We start from the raw sequence: 15,965 nt of genomic DNA on the forward strand, positions 1-15,965 counted from the left end.
ACTCAACAATGGTCCCCTCTTGTGTCTCACCAACATTCTCCTCCTCTTCCTCCTCATCCTCCTCCACCTCCACCTCCTCCGATATGCGCTGAGAAACAGACCTGAGGGTGCTTTGGCTATCAACAAGGGAATATTCTTCCCCTGTCTCTTGTGACGAGCGCAAAGCTTCCGACTTCATGCTGACCAGAGAGTTTTTCAACAGGCCAAGCAGCGGGATGGTGAGGCTGATGATGGCGGCATCGCCACTGACCATCTGTGTTGACTCCTCAAAGTTACTCAGCACCTGACAGATATCAGACATCCACGTCCACTCCTCATTGTAGACTTGAGGAAGCTGACTGACCTGACTACCAGTTCTGGTGGAAGTTGACATCTGGCAGTCTACAATCGCTCTGCGCTGCTGGTAAACTCTGGATAACATGGTCAGTGTTGAATTCCACCTCGTGGGCACGTCGCACAACAGTCGGTGAGCGGGCAGTTGGAGGCGGCGCTGCGCTGCCCTGAGAGTGGCAGCATCTGGGCTGGACTTCCTGAAATGCGCACAGATGCGGCGCACCTTCGTGAGCAAATCAGACAGATTGGGGTATGTCTTGAGGAAACGCTGAACTATCAGATTTAACACATGGGCCAGGCATGGCACATGTGTCAGTCTGCCGAGTTGCAGAGCCGCCACCAGGTTACGGCCGTTGTCACACACAACCATTCCCGGCTTGAGGTTCAGCGGTGCCAGCCACAGATCAGTCTGCGCCGTGATGCCCTGTAATAGCTCTTGGGCGGTGTGCCTTTTGTCGCCTAGGCTCAGCAGTTTGAGCACCGCCTGCTGTCGCTTAGCGACGGCACTGCTGCTGTGCCTAGAGCTACCGACTGATGGCGCCGTGCCCACGGATGGTAGTTCGGAGGAGGAGGTGGAGGAGGGGTGGGAGGAGGAGGAGGCATAGTAGGCCTGAAACACCTGGACCGAGGTAGGCCCCGCAATCCTCGGCGTCGGCAGTATATGAGCAGCCCCAGTGTCAGACTCGGTCCCAGCCTCCACCAAGTTAACCCAATGTGCCGTCAGCGATATATAGTGGCCCTGCCCGGCAGCACTCGTCCACGTGTCCGTGGTCAGGTGGACCTTGTCAGAAACGGCGTTGGTCAGGGCACGGATGATGTTGTCTGACACGTGCTGGTGCAGGGCTGGGACGGCACATCGGGAAAAGTAGTGGCGGCTGGGGACCGAATACCGAGGGGCGGCCGCCGCCATGAGGTTGCGAAAGGCCTCGGTCTCTACTAGCCTATAGGGCAGCATCTCCAGGCTTAGCAATCTGGAGATGTGCACATTAAGGGCTTGGGCGTGCGGGTGGGTTGCACTATATTTGCGTTTCCGCTCCAGCGTCTGGGGTATGGAGAGCTGAACGCTGGTGGATGCTGTGGAGGATCGTGGAGGCGACGATGGGGTTTTTGTGGCAGGGTCCTGGGCAGGGGGCTGACTAGCAGCTGACACAGGGGAAGGAGCAGTGGTGTGCACGGCCGGAGGTGAACGGGCTTGTTGCCACTGAGTGGGGTGTTTAGCATTCATATGCCTGCGCATACTGGTGGTAGTTAAGCTAGTAGTGGTGGAACCCCTGCTGAGCCTGGTTTGGCAAATGTTGCACACCACAGTCCGTCGGTCATCCGGTGTTTCCTTAAAGAACCTCCAGACTTCTGAAGATCTAGCCCTCGCCGCAGGAGCCCTCGCCACGGGAGCTTCACTAGTTGACACATTTGGCGCTGATGCACCAGCTCTGGCCCTGCCTCTCCGTCTGGCCCCACCACTGCCTCTTCCAACCTGTTCTGGTCGAGGACTCTCCTCCGTCTCAGAAGCACTGTGTTCACCCGGCCTCTCAACCCAGCTTGGGTCTGTCACCTCATCATCCTCCGATCCCTCAGTCTGCTCCCCCCTCGGACTTCCTGCCCTGACAACAACTTCCCCACTGTCTGACAACCGTGTCTCCTCATCGTCGGACACCTCTTTACACACTTCCACTACGTCAAGAAGGTCATCATCACCCACAGACTGTGACTGTTGGAAAACCTGGGCATCGGAAAATTGCTCAGCAGCAACCGGACAAGTGGTTTGTGACTGTGGGAAGGGTCCAGAAAACAGTTCCTCAGAGTATGCCGGTTCAAATGCCAAATTTTCCTGGGAGGGGGCAGACTGGGGGGGAGGAGGCTGAGGTGCAGGAGCTGGAGGAGTGGCGATTTCGGTGACATGGGTGGACTGCGTGGAAGACTGACTGGTGGTGAACAAATTGCTCGAAGCATTGTCAGCAATCCACGACATCACCTGTTCGCACTGTTCTGGCCTCAACAGTGCTCTACCACGAGTCCCAGTAACTTCAGACATGAACCTAGGGAGTGTAGCTCTGCGGCGTTCCCCTGCTCCCTCATCAGCAGGTGGTGTCTCACCCCGCCCAGGACCACGGCCTCTGACCCCTGCAGTAGTTGGACGCCCACGTCCCCGCCCTCGTCCTCTACCCCTAGCCCTCGGGTTAAACATTTTTAAAATGAGAGTTATAACTTTATTTTTTTTTTTACTTTTTTTTGTTTTTTTTTGTGTTTTTTTTTTTTTTTGTGTTTTTTGTTTTTTTTTGAGTTTTTAAAACCAAACAATGCTATCCTATTGCTATGGCTATTTTCTAGCCAAGTATCAAAGCACACTACTATGCCAGATGAGATGACACTGAGTTAGTGCCTAATTGAAATCCAACCCCTACTAAATTTTCCCACTTCGGTCTTTGCTATGGATATGTGCGTCACTAAGCGCAGAACACAGCGGTCGCAAGTCTCACTACAAATTGCTCAGAATTGGCTAGTACATGCACTGCAGAAAGTACAGCCACCAGCAGATCAACCAGAAATCAAATATATAGAACGCTACTGTATGCGTAAGTAAGCTCTTTGTATTCTCCTATGGCTATTTTCTAGCCAAGTATCAAAGCACACTACTATGCCAGATGAGATGACACTGAGTTAGTGCCTAATTGAAATCCAACCCCTACTAAATTTTCCCACTTCGGTCTTTGCTATGGATATGTGCGTCACTAAGCGCAGAACACAGCGGTCGCAAGTCTCACTACAAATTGCTCAGAATTGGCTAGTACATGCACTGCAGAAAGTACAGCCACCAGCAGATCAACCAGAAATCAAATATATAGAACGCTACTGTATGCGTAAGTAAGCTCTTTGTATTCTCCTATGGCTATTTTCTAGCCAAGTATCAAAGCACACTACTATGCCAGATGAGATGACACTGAGTTAGTGCCTAATTGAAATCCAACCCCTACTAAATTTTCCCACTTCGGTCTTTGCTATGGATATGTGCGTCACTAAGCGCAGAACACAGCGGTCGCAAGTCTCACTACAAATTGCTCAGAATTGGCTAGTACATGCACTGCAGAAAGTACAGCCACCAGCAGATCAACCAGAAATCAAATATATAGAACGCTACTGTATGCGTAAGTAAGCTCTTTGTATTCTCCTATGGCTATTTTCTAGCCAAGTATCAAAGCACACTACTATGCCAGATGAGATGACACTGAGTTAGTGCCTAATTGAAATCCAACCCCTACTAAATTTTCCCACTTCGGTCTTTGCTATGGATATGTGCGTCACTAAGCGCAGAACACAGCGGTCGCAAGTCTCACTACAAATTGCTCAGAATTGGCTAGTACATGCACTGCAGAAAGTACAGCCACCAGCAGATCAACCAGAAATCAAATATATAGAACGCTACTGTATGCGTAAGTAAGCTCTTTGTATTCTCCTATGGCTATTTTCTCGCCAAGTATCAAAGCACACTACTATGCCAGATGAGATGACACTGAGTTAGTGCCTAATTGAAATCCAACCCCTACTAAATTTTCCCACTTCGGTCTTTGCTATGGATATGTGTGCCACTAAGAGCTAAACACAACGGTAGCAAGTCCCCCTGCTAATTCCTCACAAAATGGTACTAGATGCAAATTAAAATAAAAAAAGTAGAACGTTATTGTAGCCCTAAGAAGGGCTGTTGGGTTCTTTGAGAATCACTCCTGCCTAACAGTAAGCTAATAGAACACCCTAACGCTTTCCCTGACCAGCAGCAGCTCTCTCCCTAGCGGCATCCAGACACAGAATGATCCGAGCAGCGCGGGCAGCGGCTAGTCTATCCCAGGGTCACCTGATCTGGCCAGCCAACCACTGCTATCGACGTGTAAGGGTACCACGTCATGCTGGGTGGAGTGCAGAGTCTCCTGGCTTGTGATTGGCTCTGTTTCTGGCCGCCAAAAAGCAAAACGGCGGGAGCTGCCATTTTCTCGAGCGGGCGAAGTATTCGTCCGAGCAACGAGCAGTTTCGAGTACCCTAATGCTCGACCGAGCATCAAGCTCGGACGAGCATGTTCGCTCATCTCTAATAATAAACATATGCAAAAACAATACATTTCTATTAGGAAAAGTTATGCTTTTGACGAAAATGCGTATCCAGGTGCAGGAACTACCTGCTGATTTGGACATCCATTTATATTATTTATAAATGCGGCTCTTCAAGGTCCACGTGAGTGAGCGGCATGCTCAATGTGTTTTGTTGCTTACTATAGCTTATTTATGTTTGAATAATAAGTAATAAAAACGCATTTGTAGTGCATAAATCAATTGTTTTTGCATCACCCTGTTCTAGGAGGTGTAACATTTAGAGTTTTTTATTCATTGAGCTGTATTATTGCTTATTTTTTGCTTGATGAGTTGTACTTTTTTATTATTATGGGTTTAATGTGACTTTTTAATCACTTTTTATTGCCTTTTTGGTTTGATTGGATGTGCTAAAATCCTAATTATTGGCATATTTTTTGTAGTGTTCACTGTGCAGGCTTAGAAATTATTTTAGTCTAGTTTACGGGTTGTTACAGATGTGGTGATAACTTATATTTACTGTTTGTGTGGTGGTGATTTTCACTTTTTAGATGTCTAGGAGTTTGTTCATTTGTTTGGCATTTAGGGAACTTTTTTTTAAATTGATGTTTGGCATTGTATTACATGATTGTATTACATGCATAGCCTGGCATGCACAGTGACAAATACAGAAGCCCTATAGACAAATATGACTGTGGTGCCTATAGGGTTAAACAGCTCGGATTGCGACCACATTCTGCCAGGCTACCGCACTGCTGTCACAGTAGTAATGTACATCCAGTTGCAGGAAATACCCACCGACCTGGATGTACATTTTTGTCTAGGTAGGTAAAGGGGTTTACATGCCATGATAAGGAACCATTTAGGGATAAGGGCAATGGTTTTTAACTATAGTTTTTAATGAAGTATTTATTTTAGGTGGATTCATTTTAATGTTGGGTTCTCTTTAAAGAACTAGAGGGTCCCTCTTCCTAATAGGGAAAATAAAGTTCAATCTCTAAAAATAAAAACTTGACCTGTTTTCTGGTTATAGAATTGTAAAGGGAGGCCTCATCCACTAACATTGAAATATTTCTCATCCACAAACTGCAGTAGATTTCAACAGCCCCAGTTTCCTGGCCAAAATGTTAAAGAATGGGTCAGGCCAAGCCAACACTTACCTGAAACACCATACCTTGTACACATAAAATGTATAAATTGATCCCAATATTGTTCAAAATCTATAATGTATCAAAATGGTTTGGTATGATTGTGAAGGCTTTGAACAGGGTCCTAGGTGCTTCACAGTATTATATTAAGTGCTGCTATGTCTGTATTAAATAAAATCAAATGATTTACATAAAATCACATAATTTTATTTTGGTTTACAAAAGAACATAATGGGTGAAAGTTGTCATTTAATAACAAATATTTATTGTCCCTGGTTATGTCTCTCCCCAGAGTTATTTTTCAGAACTGTAATTCTTTGGAACATAAGATGGCAACATTTCGTTTAGAAATAATCGCCTGTGAGACTGTTAAATCACAAGAAACTGCTGATCTCCAAAGTGTTTGCAGGAATTTCTTTACAACAGATGTATGGCCTGATCCCAATAGGGACTAAGAAAACCAACAGGAAGCGCATCGAGACTCATCTCCAAGAAGTAAACATGACATATTATCCTACAAACAGCAAATTATATTTTATTTTCCACACACTAATGCCATTTTTATTTCCTATGCACAAGATATTACTTTCCAATGTTAAATTACAGTGAAATTGAATGAAACCTTACTCTGGATGTTTATTCTCGCGGATAAATTTATAACTCTGTACATTTATTAACTGATGCCTCTCAAGTACCAGACGTAAAAAAAACAATCATCTTCCCAGTAACACAGGTCCATCTTATATTTCCATATTATGGTAATGTGGTTTGTGGAAGGATATTGCTAAGGCAGATGTCTCAACCTGAGCTACAAAGTGTGGAGAAACCAAAGCTGCTATTTTACCATGACCAGAACATTATATAGTCTCTATACAGCAGAATTTATGTTATATATTGGATGTCAGCTTATGTTTGTACAATGCCATCCAGTCCATTATAACCAATCAGGAACATCGAACTCATATTGCCCTCTTCTGTGGAAGTAAATGCGTATTTGGATTATCTAAAGATTAATGGGACAAAGGTTTTTTTTAGACAAAAACTTTTTTTTTGGTGGTGAGTTCTCTCTCCGATAACCAAATTAATCAAAAGCACAAAAGAGTCCAAGGCACCACCAGTGTGATCTATTACAGTGTGACATAGGCTGGTGGTTTTATTTAGCACATAGGCTAAATAAAAAAAAATCAGTTTGAGAATGGCCAGTGCACTAAAACATTGATATTTTTCCATATTTACTTTAGGGTAAAACTACAATTTACCATTTTGGCAAAGCAGTGGACTCTTGTACTCGAGACTTGGATGCTAACAACTAATACAATTGAATAAGGAAGCAGAAAGTCTAAATATTAATGTGAGTAGTTATGGGAGTTCATATATATATTCTACTCACAGCTTCTTCCATTGGATAAATACCTACTAAGGCTACATTCACACGACCATTTGGGGGGCGTATATACGGCCGACGTATATATACGGCCGATATACGTCCTCCATAGACGACAATGGGCACACGGCGCCCTACGGGAGTGGTACGGTGCAGCACACGTGCGGCACCGTACCGCTCCGTACCCCAGAAAAAGATAGGACATGTCCTATCTTTCTCCGTAGTACGGCGCCGTGCGCCATAACTTCCTGTGGAGAGGGGCGGGGGTGAGCTGCGCTCACCTCCTCCTCTCCCCGTACACTGCCGTTGCCCGCTACGGTATGGTACGGGCGGGCAACGGCAGTGTGAATGTAGCCTAACAGTTATAAGCTCTTGAGAGCCGTCATTCATTTTTTTTTAACTTATGACTCTTTTCACCCTGTACTATTTTATTTGTAGAAAAGCCCTGAAATAATTGCAGTTGCTAGTCAACTAACAGCAATTCTGATTATTTCCCCCTTCACGCCATCTCCATGCCACAGGAACATGGAGGGGCAGTCACTGGTGGGGGAATCTGTCGACACGGGTTTTGCTAGCCATGTGGCTGCCACTTACTAAAATTATTTTACTCCAGGTAGGACCTGGCATATAATTATACGCTGCACAGCTGTCTGCCGGATACACTGGAGCCTTTGATATATTCAGTGGCGGAGGGGCGGGGACTTTGTTATAGGGTGGCGTATGACATATGTCCCACTGTGTGCCAATATTACTTAGCTGGAGGCCCAGCTGTATTATATTGGGCTAAGAGATTTTGATATGGATTTATAATGATTGCTTTTGCAAAAGTATCCTGCCAAATAGATTATTTTATACATCTTTATCATGCCTCAAAATGTAACAGATGTTTATGTGTCTTTTTATGTTTGATATATAATATCTAGAAGCAAACTGCAATGCGACAGAAGGAATTCCATTTACAAAACCATATCATACCTTGTCAACAGTGAGAAATTGACCTGGATCTGATGACAGATGGGTTAGATGTAGACTCTTCAGTGCTTATTCTAGCTTTCTACTTGAAAGTATATATTAGAGTATCCAATATATACTCTATGACAACTATTGATCCAAGTTAGTAATAAATCATGATATATGGTGCAGAAAGTGAATAATAATTTTCTTACTCTATTTGCAGCAAAAGAACACATTTTTAGCCTGAAATGGAGGAGAACGAGAGAAGTTGGATGATTGTGTAGCAGATACTATCTAACAGGCTGCTGAGGAAGGCAAGTTATCAATAACATGTCAAATCAGTGAATTGCGTAGTACTTAAGCACCGGGGATATAAGGCAAATTGCCTTGTAACCTACAGATGTACTCTTCCTAACATGGAGGTAAATGACATTGATAGATCACCGTATTATATACAGTGATAGAAGAAGCAACACTTTGGGAGAACTATACTGGAAGAGCCATAAGATAAATGATCCCAGGTGGACGGCTGCAATGTTTGCTTGAAATAGTGACATAGGTTTTATATAGATATAGTACAGACTGCTGTAAAACCATCTTTTTTGGGATATATATCTTTCTATTCAGGAGTATGATGAACTCTATGTTGTTACAGAGTCACATTGAGTATTATAAAAATTATTTATTTTGTTTGATGAATTACAGAGAATCTTTACTGGATTTACCAGGGCAGGAGGTTTAGGCTACTTTTACATGAACGTATGCTCGCCCGGCCGTAGCCTCTCCATAGGAAACAGTGCCGCATTCTCAATCTTTTCCCCATGTATAGTGCGGTATGGCCATACCGCAACCGGGTCGCCATAGCCGGCTTCGTGTAAATTTTTATCCATGGAAGGATAAAATGTTTAGACCAGTGATTTTCAACCTTTTTTGAGCCGCGGCACACTTTTTATACTTAGAAAATCCTGGGGCACACCACCAACCAAAATAGCACTAAAACAGTCATATTATACATATAGTTAATAATATAGATTCTAAATTTATTTTACTCACTCATTGGGAAACCTGGGCCTGTTTCGATAAACACAAAAGGGATATCCTGGCAGGAATGGTGGAAAGACACACACAAAGCTCTTCCTCAACAGTTCTCAGTTTCTCCCTGTTTTTAGTATATGGTGCTGATTATTATGTGGCTCATATACTGCAAAATAAAGGAGTACAATGAGAAGTACTATGGCCATGAGGCCAGAGTACAAGTGCCAGCTCATATACTCAGCATATGAGCTGCTACTTGTAGTACTCCAGCCTCATGACTAGTATTTCTCATTGTTATATGCAGTATACTGCTGGAGTACTACAAGTACCAGCTCATATGCTGAGTATTTTGCCAACAGTTCATATACTCAGGCAAAAGCTCATATAGTCAGCATTATTGGTGGGCATTACCTTGGTGGTGGGCAATTGCGGGAGTCTCTCCGCTCTCAGGATGATGCGCCGGCCTCAGTGACGTCATTTTGTCGCACGAGGTTCAAAGCTTGCACATGTGTTATTGTACACGTCTCCTACATTGTAAGAAGCCGTGACTGCGCATCGCGGCGCATTGCCGGGAAACAAAACACAGGGGGCACCATAGTTTGGGGAAATTTCCCCGCGGCACACCCGACCATGTGTCGCGGCACACTAGTGTGCCACGGCACACAGGTTGAAAATCACTGGTTTAGACCATGTTTAGAAAAAAGAGTGGAATTTGCCAAGTTTTTATACCTTGATACCTACTATTTAATTTATAGTAGGATCTTATTGTTATGTAAATGGATATTGTAAAAATACCAAATCCAATGAGTTTCTGTGTTAACTTTATTTTTTAAAATGTTTATTTATGCTTTTTTTTGGAAACCAACAATAACAAGAACATTGTAGAAATACAATAGAGATACAAACCTTGTGATTTGAGAATGGCAATCAAAGAATCATATTATATGTCATCAGGATAAAAAAGAACCAGCATGCAAAGAGCAGCTGAGTAAATCTTAATGATAAGTGTCATTGCACCACAAACCATACACTCCACATAAAACCATAACATACACATTCCCCTCTACCTCTCCCCAGGAACCCCTGCCCCAAAGAGTTCAAAGTACAGGGAGTCTTACTCCACTTAGACCAAATCAGGTAAAATTTCTGGGAACAGTGTCTGTGGATATAAGCTCTATGGAAGTGGGGACAAATTTATTTGCCAGGAGCATCCAACGCTTCAGTGTAGGGATATCGTGTTCCTTCCATGACATTACAGTCACCTTATGGACATAGTAGAGAGCGTGGCAGAAGAAAATCTTTATCATAGTGGCCCCGTACTAGTTCATTCATTATACCCTGGCGACAAACCATTACGGACAGAACATGGAGAATGTGAGAGGAAGATTGAATAAATTCTACTACCTCTGACCAAAACGGCTGTACTCTATGTCATGACCAAACACAGTGGAGAGCACCCACTAGCATCCTGACAGCGGAAACAAGTATCATTATCCATGAAACCTATACAAGTTTTTCAGGAGTATAGTGGATATGATGAAGAGATTTTGTCTGATTCAGGAAATCCCTAGTGTTCACCACAAAGTCAAAGAGGAATGATTCAGGTATCACATTTTAATGGCTAGCAGCTATGTCTCAGTGTACACTTTGTCCCATCGTTTATAAGGCGAAGGCCATTACTGTTCAGGTACTTTGTTGTTGACTGCTGCATACACAAACTTGTGTCTCAGTTCTGTCCCAGATGAAGGAGAAGCGTATTGTTTTTCTATATATTATATGTGCACAGCCGTAGTTGAAAAGTGCTTTATCTAACAGTTATTTATGCTGTTATAACAATGATCTTGTGCAAATGCTTTTGATGATATCTATTCCATAAATGGTGGGAAGTGATATGGCATTTGAGGAATACCCTTTATTAAGGCCCTCATGTGCTTATGATGTTTTATTATCTCTGTTAGGTGGAGCTATTAATTTTGGTCAATTAAACTAGGTTCTGTGTTATGTGCTAGAGCAGTGGTGGCAAACCTATGGCACTGGTGCCAGAGGTGGCTCTCAGAGCCCTTTCTCTGGGCATCCAGGCCATCACCAGATAGGAGTCCAGGTATCTTCCTACAGTCCCAGACCACCCAAGAGTGGCTGTGCACAGAGCTATTTTTAAGTGACAGTGTTATTGGGACTACTGGAGGAGTGGGAAGGTGTGGACAGATTTGGCCCTGGCAATTTTTCCTGTTTATGGAAACCTGGAAAGAAGCTACAATGATCATCCAAATTTCTTAGAAGAGAAAGGAGTATAAATCACAAATTAAATTTCTGTGTTGGCACTTTGCGATAAATAAGTAGGTCTTGGTTGTACTTTGGGCACTCGGTCTCTAAAAGGTTCGCCATCACTGTGCTTGAGTATACTCTCCTGCATTACTAAAATGTCACCAGAAGATTTACCGTGTGCCAGCAGATGGCACACACATCCAAGTTATCTGCATAATCTCTGACCCTGCACCTTAGTGTGGGCTTTAGAAGGCAGTGCTGACATTTAAAGGAAATCTACAACCAGGATAAAGGATTGTAAACCAAACACACTGACATACCGATGTCTGCCCCCTCAGGCAGGATCTGCTCTGAAATTCTTATGTCCTTGCTTTTAAGAATGAAAGGCTTTAAAACCTATGCAAATGAGTCTCCAGGGAGAGGAGCCTATGGAGCTTTGAACCCCTCAGGCTCATTTTCATAATTTGAAAATCCTCATTTTTGTAAAAACCTACCAGGGGGCACACACCGGTATGTCAGTGTGCTTGGCTTTCAATCCTTGATCCTAATGGAAGATGTCCTTTAATGCCATCAGTTCCCCTATCTGCTGGACAAATGTATAGATTGAACGTAAAAGGGAAAGCATCACTGCCATCGGAAAACGGATAGTGTGTAACATTGAAGCGACTGAGCTTTTCATTATCTGTTATATCTCATCGAGGTTAGACCCTAAGGGCTCATTCACACACCCGTCTGTGGGCATGTATATGCGGCAGCGAATTGGCGCCCCGCATATACGTCCCCATAGGCTGCAATGGCAGTGGTATGGTGCCACACGTGTGGTACCGTTCCGCGCCGTACACCAGGAAAAGATGGAGCATGCTCTATCTTTTACCATGTGTGCGGCCGTGCGCCGCTGTTTTCCATGGAGAGGGGAGGGATGCTAATTAGTTTTCTGTGACTGCTTTAGTAAATAATTACCCAATGACCAGCACCTTTTCTACATACATAAGAAAAGTTGACCTGAAGTCCACAAATTGAAGAAATGTTTTACCACTGGGCCATTAGATCACGTTAAGACAAATGTTTGTGGTATAGGCATAGAATTGTATTTTTATAATTTAAATAATCTTAAAATCAAGGATTTAAGAAGAACACTGATGTCATACTACAAGATTAATACATGGAGTGATGTCAAAGTAATGTGATATTAAATACTGTGGTGTCAATATATAAGATAATATATCAAGTGATGTTATAGAACAAAGACAACAAACACAGTGATGTTACAGTACAGCATTAATACACGCAGTAATGTCATAATACATTGATGTTAAACACAAAATTTAGCATGACACCTTCCATTATTATAATTAAGTACTGGCTATGAGTTGAAATGGGCCCACTTGGTTGATGGGCCTTTGTAGCAGCTGGTATGCCTGTTACCCAGATACTTAAGCCCATGCTATTGGCAACGAACCAAGGTCTACTTCCAGACTCAACATAAATGTGCCTCAAGAACAAATACATATTAGAGTACAATATAATTGTATTATATAATCTTTCGGATTTGTTCACTGTTTATCATGTTAACTATTGCAGTTGTATTTTCAATCTATTTTCTGCTGTGAGAACTATGTGTGTAATACTGCACCATATGGCTTACCATACAGTGCCCTAAAGTAACAGTCATTGCCATTCCTAAGCAATCACATAAAGCAATCTTCTTCTTTCCTCTAAAGTTTTATGGAGATTATAACCCCCCAGAAAGCAGTCACATATAAGTTCATTCAAAAAGTTAAATTTTGCTAAAAAAACTTTATCTATGTACAGTATAAAGCAGAGCATATGTACCCACTGTATCAATGCACATAGAAAATGCTGTGCACCATATGGATTTCAAATAATGTCTCCTGCAGTAGTAGTTTTTTCTGCACTGTGCACATGATGCTTAGTTTTATGTCCAGGAATTTCAGAAGATTTGCCTTAAAATTGTTTAGAGCAGTCTGTACATGAAATTCATTTGGAATAAGTATTTTGTGACAGATACCAGTGAAAAAAATGATGATAAAGTATGCTTGCTGTTATTGAATGAATACATGTTTATAGGGTGAATATGACAAAGCATATCACAAATATCCACAGAATGTATTCAGAGGTGGCTTTCCCATTCACAACCAATTAGAATAAATATGGCTGTATACATGTATGTGTATATACTCCTTCATATAGGGCTGCGGAAATTGATGCCACTATAGTAATAAAGGATTTTTGTTTTTACAGTATACATATAGATTAACATGTTCTACTTGTTATTTCTTTTACATGTACACCGAGATTATCCAAAATATCACAATATATATAGGAGTATATTCTCTAGAACATTTGTCAAATCAAGACACCAGCCGATGTGGGCTACCAAAAATAGAATGAAAACATCTCCCAAAAGTGATTGTTACAGTCTGCGGTAAGGTATGCTGGTCTAGTTAAGTTAGCAGCTCAGTTACGGTATACAACCAGCTTCATAGTAATCACATGCTACTACTACTATTGTAGCAATGGCGAAGGCAGAAATAGTAACGTTCACACTGTTATTTGCAAATATATGTTACTTGTATTTTATATATCATTTATAAGAAATAGCATACAACTCACCATAACTTTCTTTGTCACCAAAACATAGTTGTAAGCTTGGCTTTTGTCACTGTCACCACCTCCGAGAATTTGTTGCGTGTAAGATACACTGTATAGCTGACACAGCAGCTTTTAAGAAACCCTTGATCTTCAGTGGTGCCTCGGTAAGGAATACATTTACTAAAGCAGAAATATTCTCATGTGATTTATGAAACATCCCATTACAGGCACTGAGGCAAGTAAAGACGGCATAAATAGAATAGCAGGAAGCCAGCACATATAATGAAATGTCATAATGTGAGGCTATGCAATGCCCTGAATAAATCCACCACACCTTACAGACAAGTCAGGTGCCAAGATTGACCTACCAGCAAATTGTCTTGGTATCCAGGAAGTATATGAGAGGCTTAGGATACTCATAGATGATGATTATACACTGCCTGTTTGTTTAAAAAATAACACACAGTGTATTTCACAGATATAGAAATGAGAAATGTGTAGTTATGTATATTTATAGCACCAGAGAGAAGAAAAAGTATTTAAGGATGTAATTCCAGTGTTCTTCATGTGTCTTATTCTCACCATAGTCTCTAACCACCCGCAGTTGGATCTATGTATGTAGTCAGTATGTGTGCTTCAGTGGCTCATGTGAATTATAAAATGAACCCCCATACTCTGCATTGTAATCCTGTGAATTGAGTCAGCTGGGTGTTTTTGAGCTGAGTCAGGCTGCAACACCCCCTTCCTCCTTCCTCCTTTTGTACACATGCCCCCTACACGCCTCCTGCACATATCATTTGCACACCTCCTGCTAAGCTAAACCACAGAAAGGGGTGTAGAGGGTGTGTTTACAAGGGGACAGAGAAGGAAGGGGAACACCCAGCTGTCTCAATTCACAGGATCAGCAGAGTGATGGTGGTGGGGGGTCATTTTATAATGCACAGGAGCTGCTGACTCAGTATCACCATGCAGAGAAACTAACTACAGTAAATGAGGTAGAACCTTTGTTTTGGGGGCTAGATGTGCCTGACAGGTTCCCTTTGAAGGGAGCTTGTCACCATTAATTCAAAATTCATTTATTATAGGGGATATTCACAGTTTGCACATAAATACATATACACATTAATGCAGTCATACCTGACTTTCAATCTCCTAGCATAGGGAAGAAGTCATATAAATGCCAAGTTAAACAGAAACTTTCTACTCTATGTAATGCTGGCTGCAGAATACACTGCATTTTCATCAGAATAGGCTCTCTAAAATACATGGTTTCACAAAATAATCACAGTATCTTGGAGTAGAGATCCAAATATAATGAAATTTATGCTTGGGAATTATGCATGGGAACAAGAGATTCAGTTAAACAATACCTAATAGCCAGTGGCGGACTGGAAATATAATTTACTTGGAAGTTTCCCGGTGCTCTGGGCCACCTCACAATGTCACATGCTGCTTCTCTTTGCTGTAGCTTTGTGAGACGCGCTGGCCATGCTGTGTTTTTGGTGCTGTAGGGCCATGGTGTGTGAAGAATCAGTCCTGGCACTTTATAAAGGAAGCAGGCTGCCCCCTTCATTAAACACAGACCCGAAAACTCTGAGCTCCCTGCCCCATCACATATTTCAGTGCCCGTCTGTGTGTGTCACCGTCTGAGGACACCCATGCTCAGCCCAGCGAGAGCAGCTAAAGCTGGAATAGAGCAGAGCAAATGGTATGGGCCTCTTACCAGTCTTTGTGAGTAATGTACGGTGATTACTGCCTCTTTGGTCAGTGATATCACAATATGAAATATATATGGTCCTTTCTGTGCTAGGGCTGGAACAGAGTCCAAAAAGTGCTCTCATCGGTGGTACTCTCTATGTTATTTAGATCTAGCCGCAATGCAGCACCTTATGGGTTAATATCTTCCCCTCGACCCTTAGATCTGCTATTACTCTGAGGTTGAGGTCACAATTGGCATTTACGATTGCAGAAATTCATGCATTTTAAAATGCATGCATTTTTACATGTTATCATGCATTTGGCTGGTTTGAATGCATTCTTCTTCACTGCTGGAAGTGTAAGCAGCTTTGTTAACATTTTCACAGCTGCTAACCCTTCCAGCAGTGAAGAAAATGCTTTCAAAGCAGCCAAACGCATGGTAACAGGTAAAACCCATG

At 42.5% G+C, this 15,965-nt stretch overlaps 1 protein-coding gene across 5 annotated transcripts in view; it reads right to left on the reverse strand.

Moving 5' to 3' along the window:
* The window catches only part of SASH1 (SAM and SH3 domain containing 1), a 568,005-nt gene that overhangs the window by 173,192 nt on the left and 378,848 nt on the right, over positions 1-15,965 (reverse strand). The window contains exon 1 of one of the 5 annotated variants that reach the window (XM_072141337.1): positions 13,831-14,102. The exons of the other annotated variants lie outside the window; for them this stretch is intronic. Within the exon in view, the coding sequence (XP_071997438.1) occupies positions 13,831-13,833 (3 nt within the window). The 5' untranslated portion in view covers positions 13,834-14,102. Of the gene's footprint in view, positions 1-13,830; positions 14,103-15,965 lie in introns of those variants that run through there. 5 annotated transcript variants of the gene reach the window in all.

The sequence above is a fragment of the Engystomops pustulosus genome, chromosome 3 (genome assembly GCF_040894005.1).
Source record: "Engystomops pustulosus chromosome 3, aEngPut4.maternal, whole genome shotgun sequence".
NCBI classification, from domain to species: Eukaryota; Metazoa; Chordata; class Amphibia; order Anura; family Leptodactylidae; genus Engystomops; species Engystomops pustulosus.